The sequence below is a fragment of the Ursus arctos genome, unplaced genomic scaffold, assembly GCF_023065955.2.
Source record: "Ursus arctos isolate Adak ecotype North America unplaced genomic scaffold, UrsArc2.0 scaffold_29, whole genome shotgun sequence".
Taxonomy (NCBI): domain Eukaryota; kingdom Metazoa; phylum Chordata; class Mammalia; order Carnivora; family Ursidae; genus Ursus; species Ursus arctos.
In genome coordinates this window covers 10,087,599-10,108,268 of record NW_026622974.1, presented here as the reverse complement: position 1 = coordinate 10,108,268, position 20,670 = coordinate 10,087,599, and the positions used below count along the sequence as shown (strand labels likewise).

General features: G+C 38.3%; 1 protein-coding gene across 1 annotated transcript; it reads left to right on the top strand.

Moving 5' to 3' along the window:
• Positions 1-3,613: 3,613 nt before the first annotated feature.
• Positions 3,614-20,182, top strand: LOC113261365 (cytochrome P450 2K6-like). The gene is made up of 9 exons (XM_026507519.4): positions 3,614-3,721; positions 6,805-6,967; positions 10,507-10,656; positions 12,172-12,332; positions 12,816-12,989; positions 13,608-13,749; positions 14,125-14,309; positions 16,207-16,348; positions 19,868-20,182. The coding sequence occupies exons 1-9, from the start codon at positions 3,614-3,616 to the stop codon at positions 20,053-20,055; spliced, it is 1,413 nt and encodes a 470-aa protein (XP_026363304.2). The 3' UTR covers positions 20,056-20,182.
• Positions 20,183-20,670: the final 488 nt, after the last annotated feature.

Genomic DNA, 20,670 nt, shown 5'->3' with positions numbered 1-20,670 from the left:
ATCCATTCCAAAATCACTTAAAGTGGTAAGTTTTACTATTTAGATTGATTGATTTGATTTAAAAACCTTAAGTTCTACTCAGATGACCTATTTCTGGAAGTTTTTGTATTTTTGGTTCACATTTTAAGGTGAGAGGTTAGTTTATAATTATTGACTGTAATTACAGACAGTTTGGTGAAAATTTACCTGTGTTCAGGCTTTACCAGCATTTCTTTCTGCCAATAATCTTTAAGCTGTTTGTTGTATTTCTTGAGATGCCTCCCCAGGGGCAGGGGAGGATATGAGATTATATTTTGTTCATCTAGAGATTTGATCAGAACTAAACAAATATATCCAAGGGTCCTAATTCATTGACCAGGTGGCCACCTTCATGAATAAACTGTTATATTTGTCTATATTTACAGATTACTGAATATCCCAAACTCCAATGTTATCTGATTCCCAAGAAACAATCTTGGAGAAGTTTGATATTCTCATGTCCCGAAGATGGTCCATAGAAGTGACTTCCTAACTGAAACAGTAAGAAGATTGCACTTATCGTCTTGGATGTAGTGAGAGAGGTAACTGTGCAAATTAATAATAATAGTACATTTTATAAAAAATCAACTATTTAGATAATAATTTTCATTTACAACCTACTAGAATGGAACAAATTTTGGGGGTGAAATTGCCCTCATTTAGATAATGATTTTCATTTACAACCCACCAGAATGGAACAAATTTTGGGGGTGAAATTGCCCTCATCTTTTAAGTAGGAATAACCAGTGATCATCCAGTACCCTGTAAATATAGAAAACATGCCCAATCATTAGCAAAGGTAGATAACTGGTCAATAAATCAGATTGTTTTCATATGTTTATTTTAATTTTGATAAATCCTCTAGGTGGATAATACTTCATATTGAATCATAGAGTTTAAGGAGCTTGCCACAGCAACAAAATAAAAAGCAGAATCTGAATTCAAATTCGTATCTGCTTGGTGTCAGAGGCCACACGTTTTTTTTCATTATGCCACACATTATGCATCAAGAGCTCTATAATGTGCTTCAGACCCAGAAATTAAATATCATAGTATACTATTATGGTCCATGGTAAACTCTCAGTAATAATAATAATAATAATAACAGTCATATTGCACGTTATCAAAATTATTTTCCTTGAAGGAATCAGTATAAAAGCATGGTAATAATCTCTACACTCTCTCCTGAAATAAGAGCTTTGGAATGAGGAGAACTTGAATTCTCTCACTTACCAACTATGGGACCTTGGATGGATCACTTACTTCTTTTTTTTCTTTTTAAGATTTATGTTTTTATTTGAGAGAGAGAGAGAGCACAAGCAGGAGAGGAGCAGAGGGAGAGGGAGAGAGAGAATCTGAAGCAGAATCCCTGCTGAGTGTGGAGCCTGTGCAGGCCTGGATCTCACGACCCTGAGATCATGACCTGAGCTGAAACCAAGAATTGGACACTCAACCGACTGAGCCACCCAGGCACCCCTGATTACTTCTTAAAGCTGCAATTTCCTCATTTGAAATATTGGAATAATAGTAACATCACTAGGCTCTATGATTATATACTGCATTGCCTGTTATTATATAGCAATTTGAAACAATCCACTACAAGTTATTTTAGTTCCTGACACACCCTGTTTGGTCTGATTGGACTCTGTCGCTCCCTCTGCTCTTTGTACTAGAAAAGGACCCTATTTGACAGTAACACTATTAAGTGTGGATGCCATTGAAAAGATGGCTCTGAACCTAACAGTTACTTTCCATGCAAAGAAATACTGCTCATTGTTTTGTGCCTGTAGCTGCCCCTTTTAGATTATTCCCAAGTTCAGGACTTGGTTCAAGAAGGTTTTCATTACTGCTTGCCAGACAGGGCTAACTGGGATTGTGTTCTGCAACCCACAGCCATGCCCAGCAGAGAAGTCAAGTAGCTGTAATCAGAACACGAAGTATCACGGCATTAAACCGTGTGTCAGTAAAGAGCACTAGGAAGGAGCAGACTGAGGTCCTAATTGTAGCTCTGTTGAATCTGAACTGAATCCGAATGTGAACGCTCTCGGTCCCAGTTTACTTATCTACAAAATCACAGAATCACAGCATTTGGTACCTACAGTCACTGGGTTCCCCAAATTCTAAGTTACTAGTAATGGACTGTCCAGAAATAAAATATTCAGAGGACTTCAATCATTTATCTGCACCTTCATTTATTCACTGATTTAAGCTTGTTTAGTGCCGGCACCGTTCTTTCTAAACATTAAAGATCCCACAGTTGGGGGCAGGAGGCGGGAATAGCGTCCTTGCTTTCAAGAATTTTGAATTCCTTGAAGACAACAAATGATAAACTAAAAAGTAAATATAGAACATGATGGTAACTTTTAGAAAACTTGAGGAAATATTGTTATCAAGAAGGCAATTATAAAAAGTTGTTCAATTTAGTCTATTAAACTAGTGCCTTATTCACAGTCATTCTAAAACAAAAAGGACAGATAAATATTTCTTTCTTGAGCAAATCAACTAGAATGGGCTATAGCCCAGATGTATAGCCCAGATGCATGGTTAAGAGTCAGTAGCACAGGATCACCTGGGTTAAGCGTCTGCCTTCAGCTCAGGTCATGATCCCAGGGTCCTGGGATCATGTCCTGAGTTGGGCTCCTTGCTCAGTAGGGGGAGTCTGCTTCTCCCTCTGCCTGCAGCTCCCACTGCTTGTGCTCTCTCTGACAAATAAATAAATAAAATCTTAAAAAAAAAAAAAAAAAAGAGTCAGTAGCACAAAAAGGTGGAAAATTTGATTACAGCAAAATAGTTAAAGAAAAGAATACAGACATAAACAAATGAGAAAGCTTATCAGGAGTGAAAAAGGGAAAAAATGGGAAAGGAACGCCAGGCAGTGAATTTTAAATCTATGTTAGAGCTGTGTACCTATCCATTTTTAACTCATTGCAACAATTGAATAATTTATGTATTTCTCTCAGTTTAAAATGCTAGGATCTGCACATAGCCCTCAAGTTAAAAACCAACGCTCTTTCCATGGCGCTGAGACTCCTATGAAACTCTTCTAGGAGAGTGGAAGGGTAAGAACTTATCATTATATAAGAACCTTGAAATTCTTGGTGTGACACTGTTATTTGACCAGCCACACGCAGATCACAGGGTATACTAGGAAACAATACAATTCTTTTTGTTGTGAAAGTATAGATTTCACATTGAAGATTGAACATATTGTATTTCTCTGAAATTTCAAGACAAATCCTTGCTTTACATGAAGGGAAAATCCCTCCTCCAGGCTTTATTGGATAAAACGGATTGAACTGAGAAGTGAAAAGAGAAGGGGGAAGGAACTCAAAGAAGGCAAGCATAGCGTGTAGGGCTGAATTCATTTTAATTATGAAATAGATGGCTGACAATAAGATAGGGCAAATATTATGAGCAATGCCTTCATATTTCTGATTTGCACTGGAAGTCGCTGACTCTGGCTGGTTGCAATTGCGAAGATTTCTATTATTTTGATAATTACTTCCACTTAAAGATAATGAGTGCACTTGACTCTTCTGTCATAGTTCCAATTCTGAGCCTCCTTCTTCTTTTTCTTTTAAATATTAAAATCTTCATGACTAAAGCTTCCAAGCAACATTTTCCTCCAGGACCCAGACCTTTGCCAATTATTGGAAATCTGCACATTCTCGATCTGAAGAGGCCCTATCAAACTATGCTGGAGGTAAAAAATGATTGTTCATTTCACACTTATTTATAATTTTCTGCATCGTTCTTACCCTCATGGGTTTCTTAGCATGCACATACTTAGCACTGGTTCATATATGTATAATGAAGTAATCAGATAGGATTCAAAGTTAATTGAGGTATTTTATCTAATTTTTAGTTTTTTTTTTAAATTCAGATATATAAAAATATTAGTAAATATATTTCTATTATTTAAAGTGGTATTTTTATTCTGAAATATTTTTGATCTGTATCCTTTATTTCAGCCTCTTTGATCTACATATTGCATATTCTATATCCATATTCCATACCCTACATATTTCACTCTGAAGGAACTGAATTATGATCATAGTCTTATTCTAGAAAATTTTAATTTTTATTCAAAACAGTGTGTATGAAAGGCACAATCGAGAGTATGGTCCCAGCAACTGAGACCCAGGATTATCTGTCATTAATTAGCTGTGTGAATTTAAAGAAGCATTCAGTGTCTATTTCCTTGTCTGTACAATTACAGGGCTGGACCAAATACTGGACAAATTTCTCTAATTTCCACTTCAAAGATTTTACCGTTCTTGACTGTGGAATAAGATGGATGGATGGATGGATGGATGGATGGATGAAAGGAAGGAAGGAAGGAAGGAGAAAGAAAGAAAGAAAGAAAGAAAGAAAGAAAGAAAGAAAGAAAGAAAGAAAGAAAGAAAGAAAGAATATTCATAGTTTGCATTTGGCCAAATATTCCAATTTTTAAGTTCAAAGGGCAGATGATTGAAATTGAGTTCTGCTATATTCTATAAATTCTAAGTTTGAAAACCATAACAAGAGATATACTGAAGAGAAAACCATTACGTTGCCTCTGCGGGCAACATCATGGCCATCATCATCTTACATTTGTATTCGACTTCTTATTTTACAAAGGACTGCAAGGATTTCACTTATTCTTTACAACCACCCTCAGAGGAAAATAAGCATGACGTTTTTATCTCAATTTTACAGATATGTGACCCAGAGCAATTAACTTATTAGTAACTAAAATCCCAGGACTTGCTTTTTCTGTTGTTTTAATGCCACTTTACGGCTTTCTCCTATACTCAAAGGTCACACAACAGATTGACTTCTCAGGAGAACAAGACCTTCTCTCAACAGAGTCCTTCATCTAATTCCATATACGCACCCTATTTGTTTCCTAACATTCCTGTTTTTTGCTTACATATTAACTCTCTACTATAATTACTTTAATAGTAATTGCTATTACTATTAATCTCTTTACTATTTAGATCTTCATTTTTAATTTTTACTTCTGTCCTATTGTTCTGTGTTAATTTCACCTATGAAATGTGTTTTCCACACTTCCTCCTAGCCTATGTCTCCATTTTTTTCTTAAAATTTACCTTTCTAATTTTTGTTACTTTTCTGAAACCTGCCGTATCCACTTTATCCAATTTACATACAGTGGTTCACACCTGAGAAACTGTCCTCACAGCTCAAATTCCTATTTTAATTTTTACTTACCTGTAACATTAATTTAAATTATATCATTTCCTAAATTATTGACCCCTTCTGCAATTCCTATTACAATCCTAATGTTATTTTTTAAATTCAAGTGTCTTTTTCTTGTGGTCATCATCTGTCACCACACAACGTTATTACAATAGCATAGACTCTATTCCCTATGCTATACTTTTCATCTCTGTGACTATTTATAATCGCAGGTTTGTACCTGTTAATCCCGTTTATCTATTTCATCCATCCCCCAGCTACCTCCCCTCTGGTAACCATTAATTTGTTCTCCACAGTTAAGAGTCTGTTTCTTGGTTTGTCTCTCTCTCTCTTCCCCTCCCCCCCTTTGCTCATTTGTTTTGTTTTTTAAATTCCACATATAAGTGAAGTCATATGGTATTTGTTTTTCTCTAATTTATTTCACCTAACAAAATACCCTCTAGGTCCGTCCATGTTATTGCAAATGGCAAGAATTCATTATTTTTGATGGCTGAGTAATATTCCAGTGTGTGTGTGTGTGTGTGTGTGTGTGTGTGTGTGTGTATCATATCTTCCTTATTCATTTGTCTATTGATGGTACTTGGGTTGCTTCTGTATCTTGGCTATTGCATAATGCTGCAATAAACAGAGGGGGTGCATATACCTTCAAACTAATGTTTCATTTCCTTTGGGTGAATACCCAGTAGTGGAATTACTGAATCATATGGTATTTCTATTTTTAATTTTTTGAGGAACCTCCATACTGTTTTCCATGGTGACTGTACCAATTTACATTACCATCAACAGTGCAAAAAGGTTGCAATTCTAAAGTTATTTTCCAAAGTCAAGTTTCCTAAAGAAAGAAATATTAAAAGTCCATTTCTCATTCTTTACCTAAACCTTAGTTGGGTAAAAAACACAAGCTCTGCAGCCAACAGACCTGCATGTATATCCTTTTTTGAGCATTGCTGTTCACTGTGTGACTTCTTAAAGCCACAGTACCTTGCCTATATGATGGAAATGATGATAGTATCTACTTTTCTGGTTTATAATGTGCATTAAAAGAGGTACTGGCAATATAGACAGCAAGCAATAAATGAATAAATGAATCACTCTTGTTTTTAATTATCAAAGAAAATTTAATGTTTTTTTGCAGTAAGAAGTGTCACACAGTAGTGCAGAACTACCTAGGCCCTAATATGGTCATAGCATCCCACATAGGGTAGGGCATGAATATGGTGTTCTGGTAGTCGGGGTGGTAGTCAGGAAGTGCTTTGTCTTCCCAGAGTCCGAGGTGGGCATTTTCTAAGACCAAACAAAAATATGATATAGAGAAACTATGAGTCAATTCCATGATGTCAGAGCCCTGCTGCTTGAAATCTGAAACAAAATGGAGCATAAGGGCAATTGGTGGATGATCATAATTATGGCTGAAGCAGGTGTAGCAACCAAGAAGTATCTTTAGTGAACTCGTCCAGTATTGTCAGTTCACAAGAATATAAAACTAATTAATTTGTCAGAATTAAATTATCAAAGATCAAGATCTAGTTCATTTTTATTACAGTACCTTGTTTTAGTTGCTTCTCTTTTTCTTATACACCCAAGCTCTCCCAGAAATATGGCTCCATTTACAGCATCCAAATGGGTCCAAAGAAGGTGGTGGTACTCTCTGGATATGAGACAGTGAAAGATGCCCTGGTCAGTTATGGTGATCAATTTGGGGAACGATCTCAAGTGCCTATTTTTGAAAGACTTTTTGAAGGAAAAGGTAATAAACTCTAAACTTAAAATATATCCTTATGATTAAAATTATTGAATCAGTTGTATCATATTATCTTTAATAATTCCTTTCATGATTTAATTTTCCCTTCATCAATATACATTAGACAATAGAATTTACTTAGAAAATTTATGATTTATGGTTTTATTCTTATTGTACATGATAATTCTATTAAACAAATAATTATTAGCCAGAAGCTATGTGAAAAGCACAGTGCTAGGGAAATACAAAGAGAACAGAGGCCATTAGCTTAAGAGGTCACCATCTAATGGTTGACACTGATCGATCAAACAATAAGATAACGGTAGTGTTATAAATAATACTGAACCATATTTTCACCTGGATAAAGTTGTTGTATTTTGCTTATGTGTGTCTTGGATAAATACCCTGAGGAAATCCAGATGCTATACTTTTATGTCATTCCACTAATATAATAACCCTTTAAATTATTACATTAACCCTTTAATACTAATTTAATAATCTAAAAATGCGAATGGTTTCATCTTGACATTAATTATTTTTAGTGAACTAACATTGGTGTCTAGTAAATACTAGTAAGCCATTTTAATACTTCAACCACTTTTTGAAAAATATTTCTCACGCTATCTTTCTCCAAAATTGTTTTCTTTGAAATATTAGTAAATGTTCTGTGCAAAAAAGCAGTGTCAGTGAAGTGAATTTGAGAAACACTATATATTAAAGGCCTCTCTCTGGACTCATGGGGTGCCGATTAGGATTTGAAAACCTCTGAGAAAAACACCAAAAGTCTATTTAATTTTATTTAATTCAGTTTTCACGCTTATTAGTCCTTGGAACTTTTTTTTTCATGAATTCTAATTAACATGCAGTGCAATATTGGTTTCAGGAGTAGAATTCTGTGATTCATCACTTACCTACAACACCCAGTGCTCATCATAACATGTGCCCTCGTTGACACCCGTCAGCCATATAGCCCATCCCCCACCCACCTCCTTTCATCAACTCTCAATTTGTTCTCTACTGTTAAGGGTCTTTTATGGTTTGTTTCCCTCTTTCTTTTTTTTTTTTTTTTCTTTTCCCCCCTTCCCATATGTTCATCTGTTTGTTTCTTAAATTCTGCATATGAGTGAAATCATATGGTATTTGTCTTTCTCTGACTGACTTACTTCACTTAGCATAATACCCTCTAGTTCCATCCATATTGTTGCAAATGGCAAGAGTTCATTCTTTTTGATACTGAGTAATATTCCACTGCGTGTGTGTGTGTATAGATGATAGATAGATAGATAGATAGATAGATAGATAGATAGATAGATAATAGATGTATATATATACATCAGTCCTTGGGATATTTCCTTTTCTTGGAATTCCCACTAACATCTCATAAAATCAGCATTGAGGAACAACAGTTCATTCAGTTCCTGATCTTTAGCTCCCAGGATCCATCTTCTTTTATTCCTTCTAAAAATTTGTGACACTTTTTGTCTCTTGCCTCTGGCATCTCTGCTCTTTTTCACAATACTTCACACATTACTCCCTGATTTTATGATTATATACAAAATTGTTTTAATTTGTATCAATATCAAGTCTATTTTTTTCCTTAGCAAATAATTCATTTTAAGAATCAAATAGTCTTTCTTTTTAAGTGATTTAACTGGTCATAGGAAAATTACTCTTTGTTCAAAGAGAAAATGATTAATTTTCTGCCCCACACCCTGTCTAGTAATCCACCCAAATGGGTACAAGCATTCTTCAAACCAATGTTGTATAAACAGAAGGAAAATTTAGTGTTTTCATTACCATCAGACCCTTTTGGAGTATTACTTCCCCTTAATAAATTATTTTGCCATGTAACTTAAATATATTTCAAACTTTGGTGCCAGTATTTAAAAGAAGTTTCACATTCCTTATAATGTTAAATTAATGTTCTCCACAATTACATGGCGGGGCTATCACTATTCCCTGAAAATTACAGTGACGTCTGTGGGCCCTTCATATTCTGCTACTGTGTTCTCAAATGTAAATTTTTAAATGTAAACACGAGAGATTTCGAAGAGTCCCATATTTGTTACAAAAGAGTTTTATGAAGTACAGGATCCATAGACAGAATAATATTATATTAATGTAAGAATTAAATGTGAGCAGAATCTAACCTTCGCCAGTATCCTTTCAAAGGAAGGCTTAGCCTCATATGAAGTGGCAACAGCTGCGCAGGAGAGATCTCTCTCGTTGTTTTGGATTTCATGTTGACACTAGCAGTCAAACTCAGAAAGTCCTCCCCTGTTTCTTGCACCTTCATAGAAAAACGAGAGAAATGCCAATGGAGGAAGGGCCAGGGCTAGGGATGGAAACACAGGGAGTAATGCCACTGTCCCCACAAACTGACCATGGAAAGATGTGGGCCACATTGGCAACCCTCTCTCTCCTTATTTTTCTGTAAGTTAGCATATATTCCAACTCTTCTGAGAACCTTGTTTATTATTTCCCTTAGGCATGCACAAATGCACATAGCTGTGTTATTCAATAAATATTTATCAAGCACCTAGTATATGCTACAACAATACGTGTTTCTAGAAATTAGTATGCATAGCACTAATGTGGAAGCTGGGCTCACCTCTTGGTAATTATTTACTCCTAACTTTTTTCTTGGCTAAGTCTTGTGTCTGTAGTCTACATTTTTTCCTAGCAGAAGAGACTTTGTCTTCTATTGTTCATCAATCCCTTAACCACACCTAGCATGACGTAAGCATATAGTAAAGACTCAAGAATTGCTTAGTAAATTTGTCAGAGAAATAGAACTAAAACCAAAATCTTCTCCCAACCCAGAAATCCTCCTCTCCACAAAGGTAAGAAAAAAAAGAAAACAATTTTATTGTTGAATCGGCATCAAACCAAAACGTGATGTGTATCACAGACAATCCCCTAAGAAATTGCAAAAACAAAAACAATCCCACCCTTTTATATAATCAAGCAGACACAACCCATTACAAAAATGTTCTCGCAGGAAACAACAACTAGTCCTCAATAACTAAGAGGGCTTGACAGTACCATTTGTCACACATAGTTCATCCTAGATTCACCCAGTAATTGGAGTGACCATGTGTGTTAAATGTCTGCCTACAAAAGAATAATAAAGTTCTTATATCTTTATGATAGGAGGTAGTTTTGCAACTTGGGGCAAGGCACCCACCAAAGTTAGTCTCCTACCCTCCCACAGAAACTGGGAGAAAGGGGCACTCTCTTCCTTGATGTTTATATTCTGAACAAATGGCCCCCAGGTCCCTGAGAAAACCATTGCTAGGCCATAAAGCTGACAAAAGACCTAACTTTCAGAAGAAATTATACATCATATGATTATATATATATATATATGATTTAAAAAGAGGAAAAAATACTTACAAATCTTCTTAAATAAATGCTTTGAGAGAAAGAAAATTCTCTTATTTTCAACAGGGAGAATAAAGCTTCTTTTAAATTTTATTTGGCCTTGCAAATTCAACGTTAAAAGCTTTGAGGAAATAATTTTAAAACACTTTCGTCATTATAAGGAATTGTCTTCTCTCACGGTGAAACTTGGAAAGCTATGAGAAGGTTCAGCTTGACCACCTTACGGAACTTTGGAATGGGCAAGCGGCTCATAGAAGACACAATTATAGAGGAATGCCAGCATCTCGTACGGAGCTTTGAGTCTCACAGAGGTGCGTAGAATGAACCAAATCACGTCTTATTTTTCGTGAGAAAGAGGCTAAATGCTCTATTTTATTATTTAGACATAATTTTGGTCTTGTAGGAAAATTACAAGAATTTACAAATAATTCCCCAAATCCTACTCTTCTGTAAGATTCCCCAAATGCCAGCATTTTATGCTTGCCTCCTCTCTTCTCTTTCTCCTTTTCTAAACTGTTTGAAAGTACTTTGGAGACATGCTCTCTCTTTATTCCTAAACACTTCAATGTGTTCCCTTAAAATAACAAACACATTCTCTCACATGCCCAAAGTACGATTTTCAGAACTCCAGGAATTAGTATTGACTCAGTAATCCCCTGAACTTATTTTGCCAGATTTTGCCATTGTCCCATTAATGTCCTGAATAGCAAAAGAAAATCCTGACACACGCATTACATTCAGTTGTCATGTCTCTGTTGCCTCCTTTCATCTGGAACAGCTCTTCAGTAATAGGTATGTTTCCGATCTCTGTAAATGATATACAACTAATTCTATGTTATTTTAATATTTTCTCTATTTAATACTTTAATTATTTAACATCTTCGAGTTAAAAGTTTTCTCATTGCCTTAATAAATTGAGCTCCTTCCTTACTAAAAATATGCTCATTTGAATATTATCTTCACTGATACAGGTAGTAATAAGAGAAATGGCCAAAGGTAGACTAGCCTGAGATGAATACAGAGAAGAAACAGAAAGCTCAAGGACCCGCAAGCTGGATTAGCAGTCCCTGTACACAAACAGAGCCCGTTAGCAGCTCGCGGAAAGTATCTACAGGATAACGTCTATTCCTTCCGCAGTGTTAAGCTCCTAACAAATATTAATTTCTCAGGGCTTTGTGTACATAGCATCCCATACACCCTTACATTTATATATTAAAAAGAAAACATATTCTCTACAGAAACTCCCCCCCAGGCCTTCAGCCTCCACATTTAAGGTAGGTGCTGATGTTCAAAGTAAATCTTAGCATTCTGGTTGCTAAAAATGTACATTGCCTGATACATATTTAATAACCTAAATAGTTTTCAATGACAGTGAGGAAAACAGATCCCAGTAACAGAAGAAGCTGAAACAAGAGGCTCTAGACGAAGTTCTTTCAAGTTGAATTGTTTTAATCATCTAGATATCCTTTTTTGTATTTTTGAACTTGATTGTAGCCTTCTAGGTTGATATTTTCTCACACACACACACACACACACACACACACTGAAATGGCCCTCCCTCACCTGGGACATTTTCATTTCTTTAACTGAGTCAATTGTAGATTTTCTTTGATATATGCTTTTAGATTGCCTTGTGGCAATCTTTTAGCCAAATTCTGAATATTTTTCAAGGCTCATCTAGTCTCATCTCTCCTTAAAAGGCATGGTCACCAACAATCTCGTTCCTTTATGAAATCTTTTCTTGACAGTCTGTCCCCATCATTCCAGAACCGGTTTAACACTGTTTATGTGAGTATTCCTAATCTGATTAATGGATTCTCTTGTAGGAAAGCCCTTTGAGGTCACAACAGTAATGAATGCTTCTGTTGCTAATGTCATTGTGTCAGTGTTACTTGGAAAACGGTTTGCTTACCAAGACACCCAATTCCTGAGACTCTTAACCTTAATTGGTGAAAATGTGAAGCTCGTTGGAAGTCCTAGGATTGCGGTAACTGTATCTTCTTTATTCAATTTTACTTCCTCTAAGGTACACTAGGTTGTTCAAGAGACCATGAAAAAGTATTTGTCAGAGAATTGCCATTTCAAAAATGTGCACTTTCTGGAACATTCTGAGTACAGAGATGTGACAAGCCCACTTGGTTAACACATCTTCTAATTCTCCCATCACAAATTACTGCATCAGGGTGCCTGGGTGGCTCAGTCAATTATGCATCTGCCTTCGACTCAGGTCATGATCCCAGAGCGCTGGGATCGAGTCCTGCATCGGGCTCCCTGCTCAGCGGGGAGTCTGCTTCTCCCTCTCCCTGTGACCCACCTCCCCTGCTCCTGTTCTTTCTCTCAAGAAAGATAAAATTGAAGTCTAAATGAGATGCTATTTCTATAATGCTTCCAGAAATACTGGTGTCATCCCCACTATTGCCTGCATTACATATGTATATTTAACTTACTTTGTTGTTTTTTATTCTTTCAGCTTTTCAATATGTTTCCGGTTTTGGGGTTCCTTCTAAAAAGTCATAAGACAGTACTCAAGAATAGAGATGAATTATTTGCTTTTATAAGGATGACTTTCCTAGATCATCAGCATAAATTTGACAAAAATGATCCAAGAAGTTTAATTGATGCCTTTTTGGTCAGACAGCAGGAGGTAATGGTGCTTTGCTCAGGGGTTACCTTCACCTATTGTTTATTATTTGGTTTAATTAGTTGCATCTGGAGCAAAAATATTTCTTGCAAAGAAGAAAGATCACTGGATTCAATTAAGTTAATAATGGTAGATATGTACCCTACAAAGAATGCTATTTACTACATTTTCCATTCTCGAATATTTTCTACTGCTTTTCCTATCACTCTCTGAAAAAAACTAGGACATATAGAAGATGTCAAATGTTAGCTTTTAGAATGAGTACAGTATTCCTTTTATTGCAATCTTGAAAATGTGTTTCAATTGACTAACCCAACAAAGATTATTTAGTGCAATTTTTTAAAAAAGAAACAGTGTTGGGCATATTCTAATCACTCATTTAAAAACTAATCTCCAAATGGCTAACAGCCTTTCCTATTGTTAGAATTATTTATCATCACTAGCATCTGGGATGTGCTTTATTTGAAAACTCTGCACAACATCCTCATAATAAAAAAAAAAAAAATCCACTCTATTAAGGAAAGAATGCCAAGCTTTGTTTTTTTAAATTGATGTTAGGTTATCTGCTATGATTGTCCAGTATAAAATTTTTATCACTAATGATTCCTTTTCCCCTTTCAGGAGAAAGGTACATCTACTGCCTATTTCAGTGATGAAAATTTGGTGGCACTTGTTAGTAACCTGTTTGCAGCTGGTACAGAGACCACGGCCTCCACGCTGCGCTGGGCACTTCTGCTCATGATGCGATATCCTGAGGTCCAGAGTAAGTCTCTTAAGATTCAGGGCATTGCCTGAAGGAAGGTCTCAGACATCTCTTGGGCTGGAAAACGCAGAATTCTATGGCCACACTGGATACCTTTAATTTATACCCTTGAGGACAGTGTGTACTTTTAGTTTCCTTTTGACATAAGAAAGTAGATTTTGCTCTCCAAGCTTCCTGAGACGGTCTGCAGGTGTTCCTCCGTGCAAGTCCCCAGAGGGGCCTCAGCGATAGAGGTCCAGGAGTGCAAGCAGTGCGGAGCAAGGATGAGTCCGAATTCAGAGAGAACTTCAGTTTGATTTTCACATGGAAGGAAAACTGAGAAGACTGTTCCAGCATCCCCCTCACCCCACTCTAATCACTCTGCATTTTATCCAGAAAAGGTCTGTGATGAGATCACCAAAGTTGTGGGGTCAGCCCAGCCTCGAATTGCACATCGAACTCAAATGCCATACACAGACGCCGTCATTCACGAAGTACAGAGATTTGCTAATATCCTGCCCACAAGCTTACCTCATGCAACAACCACAGATGTGATGTTTAAAAATTACTATATTCCCAAGGTAAGGGTTTAAGAAGGGGAAATGAGGGGAGAGGCAAAGGATGTCAGCTGCTCAAAATCACATAAGCACTGAAATAAACTGTCCCAGGCAATCTCAGCCTGACTTCCTTCCTGCCTCCTTCCCTCTCGCTCCCTCCCTTTCCTTTTTCCTCCTTATCTTCCTCCTTACCATCCCACAAAAGGTAACTGAGTGTGTCAGTATGTGTCTACACAGAACAGGGGGTAATTACTCTGTGCCACTTTATAAGGTATTATTATTTCTATGTGGTAGTTGAGGAAATTGGGGTTCAGAGAGTTTAAGCGAGGTGGGGGTGGAAGGGGGGCAGAGTCCCTGGAAAGGTGTGCCACCATTTTAGAGCCCAGTTTTCACCACGCAGGGCCCCTGACAGCAGCACTTCCGGCCTCCCATCCCTCCTCACCCAGAAGCATGCCTAGGCCCTCTGCTTCTCAATCTTATGACCTCTAGATGCATTCTTGTGCTTCCCACTGGCAAACTGAAGACATAGGCATAGATCTTTGCTAAAAGTACAGTGAAGGCAGAAATTGGCGTAGGATCAGAGTTTGCCCATAGCACTAATTCTTTTCCTTAAAGCTTAGTCTGGTCACTGCTTCTGGGCCCATCTCTGCATGAATCCACAGGGACCACTGATTATGTGGACCCCCTCCCCACACTATCACTTGCTACCCTGTGCGGACCCTACAAACAGGGGCAGCATTCATTTTTGGAGTTTCTCTTCTCAGCACACATTAAGCACACTGTTGAATTGAATTAATCAGATTAGTAGCTGATGAAAACAAATATAACCGATATCAAAAAGAAGAAAAAGAGACACCCCCCCCCCCAAGCAAGCTATAATCACGGCAGGATTTTGGTTCTAGTTATCTATCTGGCTGCAAGCTAGGGAGAGCGTTGTATCAGAGCTTTGCCGTACAGGGGGTCTCACATGCCTACCATGCTACTGGCAGCTAGGCGCCTCGGTTTCACCGAGCTCCAATGGAAATAATCTAGCTTAGTCATTATAAGGAGGAAAAATCCACAATGCCCAGGTACATATACTTATAAATAAAAAAGTAAGAAACAAAGAGAGCGACAAAGGGAGCTGTAAAATAAAACCCTTTAAAGCAGTTGTTTGCTTTTCGTGACTCAAAAGCTATACAGATTCACGCGCTCAAGCAGCTAGCCACAATGATAGTGTTGCCCAGCTTTCTTCAAGAGGAAGCTGTGATTAACCACGACGAAGTAGTGACCACTGTCCTTAATGGAGGAGCTGGTTCTTCTTCTTACTGTTTGAGTTTACGTTTTCAGAATAGTCTTTCCTGCATCGCAATTGAAATTCCTCTCCTTGATCGTCCCCGGTTGTCTCAGAGCAGGTGGCAGGCTGGGGAAGGGGGGCAGGTGACTTTCAAGAATTTGCCTTGATGGGCTCCCTAGATGTGGCTTGTCTACCGGCTCAGTCCCTGCGGGTAAAAGAGCAAAACCTCACTGAGCCTCAGACCTGCCAGGAACTGCACCAGGGTCTGTCCTACATAACGCCACACCTGAGGCTCACAAGTCATCCCGTGAGGGCTCTTTAACTCCCTTCACATAAATTTAGAACCTGGGATATAGCAACAGTTAAACAACATGCCGTTATCACATAGCAAACACAGGACTGAGTAAGAACCCGTTTCCAGTTCTGAGTCCAAGGCTTGTGTTTTTTAGGAGGGACTGAACAAAAATGTGGTTGGGTAGGTGAATGTTCCACACCAATCCCAAGCCCCTACACCCCCTCCTTCCAGATTCTTCTAGAACATGCTGCTTCTGAAAAATTACCAACCGAGACCTTCACACATTTTTAAAGAGCCACCTTTTTAAGAAGGAATGTAATCTCTGTCATTAATAGCACTTCTGTTTTTAGGGCACAGAGGTCATCACTTTGCTCACCTCTGTACTTCGGGACCAAACACAGTGGGAAAAGCCAGACACATTTAATCCTGAGCATTTCCTGAGTTCCACCGGAAAGTTTATCAAGAAAGAAGCCTTCATGCCCTTTTCATTGGGTAAGGTATTCTACTTTGAGACGGGTGGTTTGAAAAATCTGGAGAGATTTTGCCTTCTCTGAGGACTGTGCTTCGGTTTTGTATTTTTTTTTTTCCATGTGGCACTAAACATCAGAAATATGGGAGAGCGGAAAGGGCCTTTCCTCCCCAGGCTTTAAATTGGCTGTAAGACATTAGGCATTGGAATGGGAACGGAATGGCATTTTCTTAGGGAATCCTTGAAGATTCCTTGCAGCTAAGGGGGACAATGGGCAACCCGCTTCACTCCAAACAGAAAAGCTTTGCTTTATTTTTATTTATTTATTTTTTTAAGTAGACTCTATGCCCAGCATGAAGCCCACCGCAGGGCTAGAACTCAGGACCTTGAGGACCAAGAGTTGGTGGCCTAACCAACTAAGCCACTGAGGCACCCCTGAAAAGCTTTGCTTTAGTATGTATAAATGCCAGTGTTTCTCTTAGAATTTCTTGGGTAGGGGAGGGAGGGAGGGAGCTTAGGGATGGGGAAGAGAAGGGAGCTTTCCACTGGAGTACACTTTGGAATCCAGGGAACTAAATGAATTTACTCTATAATTTTCTGTATTCTTGAGAACCTGAAATGAATTCTCCATGCCTAGAATCTTAGCAAAACTATACCAAAGGCGGTTTGTCACCTTGTGCCTTTCCACTTACACAAACAATAGGTAAGCGTTCACTCCAGATGCCCATTCAGTGATAGGTAAACAGCAGTCACCCAAAGGATAGACTTTCCTTACCTACTGATAACTAAGGGATACAGAGAGATATAAAGTACAATGCATTCTCCTAATTTTTACACGGAAACACACACATAGGATGATAGACAAGAAAACAGTACATGTGTTAATGACTCCTACTTTAAATAAAAATGTAATATCACATCTGGAACCAGAGTTAAAGGAAATGAAAAATAACCTACATGTAATTCACGGTGTTATGAACTCGATTTTTCTTAATGCTTGCATTGTATTTTGAAAAAAGAAAGCCACAGAAACATAAACAATGAAGGCACTTCACTATATCTAATTCCAAACCCTCATTTTACAAGTGAAGAGATGGAGCAATTCGTTTATCACATAATGTTGGTTGTGGTTTTTTTTCTTGACTTCTTTATCAGATCTTGGATTTATTGATGTTTAGAGAGAAGAAACGATGTTCCCCTTGACACCCTCTTTTCTCCATGAACAGCAATTACTGTTTTTCTGACCAACTTTGTCTCCGGGTCCTCCATGGTTTCTCACACCCCTGGGCCTGGAGGCTTCTTTGGACAATGAGACAAGCAGCAAATAGTCCATATTTTTGCAGAGTGGCCCATCTTCAAACAAGTTTGGCAAAGCTTACCTCAGGAATTCTAAACATCTCCAGATATACTGTGTGTGTGTGTTTCCTGCTTTAGGAAATCTAGGAGTAAGGATACTCTTTTTTTATCATAGACAAACAAATGGGAATGTTCTTAAAATATAACAACCACAAAACTGTCACAGTAAGAAAAAATTTCATAAAACCAACGTTGAGTGTGAAGTCCTCGTGTCCGTCCTTACTTACTGCAGTAAGATAGAGATTCTGGTCTCTGGAGGGCTTATTTGAATCTTTGATCACGATCACTCCTAACTAATTTTACATACAGCATTTCTTTTTAAGATAGACAAGATCATTTGCTATGTTTTCACCTATTAATCCTTAAAAGTAAACTAAAACGATACATGCTTTGTCTTTTTGGGCAGCTAGACTCTTATCTTGAAACTGAATAAACCTAAATATAGGGTAGATAATTCACACCTTCAGTTTCATTATTTATCGTCCATTTAGATGACACCACTCAGTCATACATTTCATTCTGGGCAGGTGGGAAGATCTGATCCCAAAAGCTAGATTAAGTGGGCTCACCGTGGGCTCCCTCAACACCCTATCGTAGCTTGTGACACTGTATAATATTTACCTAGTTCCTTGTTGGGCACACCTACTGGGCAGTGAACCCTTCCAGAGCAATAGTCTCAGAGCCAAGCTAAATTAAATACCTGTATCTTGTTGACATTGTACATACATTGGTGGATCGGATTGTTAGCTTTTGTTTAATAACCATTTTCAAACAGAGAGAAGTAGTATGCATTGCCTTTCACCCCTAAAAATCCTGCCTCACTACTAGGCATTGTGAAAAAATGCCCCCACTACCCTTTGTGGAGTTCATCTGTTTCCTGGAGTCCCGTATAAACCAAAGTACGACTTTCCTTGAGTTGTAAAATATCTACATTTATTTTATTTTTTTTTAAAGATTTTATTTATTTATTTGACAGAGGTAGAGATAGCCAGCGAGAGAGGGAACACAAGCAGGGGGAGTGGGAGAGGAAGAAGCAGGCTCACAGCGGAGGAGCCTGATGTGGGGCTCGATTCCATAACGCTGGGATCACGCCCTGAGCCGAAGGCAGACGCTTAACCGCTGTGCCACCCAGGCACCCCTAAAATATCTACATTTAAATATTGTTCTGAACATTGACGTCTTTTGTGACTCACTACCTGAGAGTTATCTTCCAAATTAGATAAACAACAACAAAAGAGATCTATCTGGACTGTCTGCAACATTTCATTGGCAGGAAAGAAAACAAGGGGCTTAGGATTCACAGACTCTGGGAACAGGAATGAAAAGACAAGGTTGGTTCTTCTGAAGGACTGGAAGCAGAAATTTTTCAAAATACTATTATCTCAATCAAATATATTATCTTTGTTCTACAATGTAACCACAAAATTCATTAAATTTGAGCCAGAAAAAATGTACCATTCTCAACCCAGTATATCTTAAGAAATATATATAACCCATTAAGTCCCCCCTTGTTTCAATAAAAACTTACCTAGAAGACTTCCTTCCTCAATTTTACTGACTCTACTTTTCAGATATCTTGACATTTTCCCCAATAAGTCATCTTCCAAAAGTAGTATGAACCAAGTCTCTTCTTAAAATGCTTCAGCATGACCTAGTGTCTTCTTAGCCTCTGGCCTCAGGTCTTAGGCTCCATGACTCATGCTCTATGCTCTGGTCAGAGTGAAATTTTTTTAGCCCTGAAATACTTCACAACCCCTTCCACATCTCACTGCATCTTTGCCTGGTGGACTTCTCACCCTGGGCACAAGAGCTGAGATATAAAGTTCTCATACAAAGAAGTCCTCCTCCCTGACCTTTGCCTCAAATCACACTGGGTATCTTTACTATCTGTTTTCATGACACACTTGGCTTGACCTATCGTAGCATTTTTCACACTAAAATGTTAATGTTTGTTTAGCTGCTTGTTTCCCTCGTGGGAGCTCATAGGAAGAGTTAGCATATGTACTTGATTTTGTATTTCCCGGGCTTTGGCAGAGCCCATGAGGCTCAGAAGAGTTGAAGTGATGAATTCACACATTCTTAAGTAGGAGAAATCACACGAGGACAGCTTTTCTCTTTGTCCAGATCGTGTTTCAGTTTTCCGTGCTCACGCATCTCATAACCCTCCACCACGTCCATCTCTCCAGGTCCCCGGATGTGTGCTGGTGAGTCACTGGCCAAGATGGAGCTTTTCCTGTTCTTCACCAGCCTCATGCAGAAGTTCATCTTCCAGCCACCCCCCGGGGTCTCCCATCTGGACCTGGACCTAACCCCGGACATTGGCTTCACCACTCGACCAATGCCTCACAAGCTGCGTGCTGTGCTCCGGGCCTAGGCTCTGCATTGCAAGTTACAGCCAAGGTTCTTGATGGGGTCCTTTGCACCAACTCCCTTTTCTCCACTTTGCCAGCTGTGATATTCTGCCAAGCACTTCAGCTTTATTTAAACAGTCAGCCACATCATTGCCGAGGGTTCTCATATTAGGTCAGACTGAGTTCCTGGGCTAATCAATGTAGTGGAAGCATCCTTGCTGTCATTCTCTAAGACAGAACATGTGATAACTAGAACCTTCACTTCCTGCTCTAAGGTCTTGCTTTCAAACGCAAACTGTCCTTTTCCTCCAAGGCATATGAGACATGTAAGCATTACCAATCAGTGGTTTTAATTGTTGCGGGCAGGATGACTATATAATGCTTTGTTCTAATATGCCCATGAATATCTTCAAAACAGCGATGAAGAAAATTCAACCTTTAAGTGAGGATTGCACTAAACGTAAGACACATAAGACATTGGTTTCATTCTGTGAATAACCAAAAATGGTTGGTTAACTACACATAATATTGCTTACGAGGACTGCCAGTCTGCTGAGGTCAGCACACTCCTGCTCCTGACATAACTAGGATTTGCAGACCCCACTTCCCTGTGGCGGGTGCTACGGAGTCCCGGTGAA

Bases quoted from the DNA above. Each gene is read 5' to 3' on its own strand.
- LOC113261365 (XM_026507519.4), top strand. From the start codon at position 3,614: ATGACTAAAGCTTCCAAGCAACATTTTCCTCCAGGACCCAGACCTTTG. The intron at 12,333-12,815 runs GTAACTGTATCT...TTATTCTTTCAG, and splicing joins TTGGAAGTCCTAGGATTGCG to CTTTTCAATATGTTTCCGGT. The intron at 14,310-16,206 runs GTAAGGGTTTAA...TTCTGTTTTTAG, and splicing joins AAAATTACTATATTCCCAAG to GGCACAGAGGTCATCACTTT.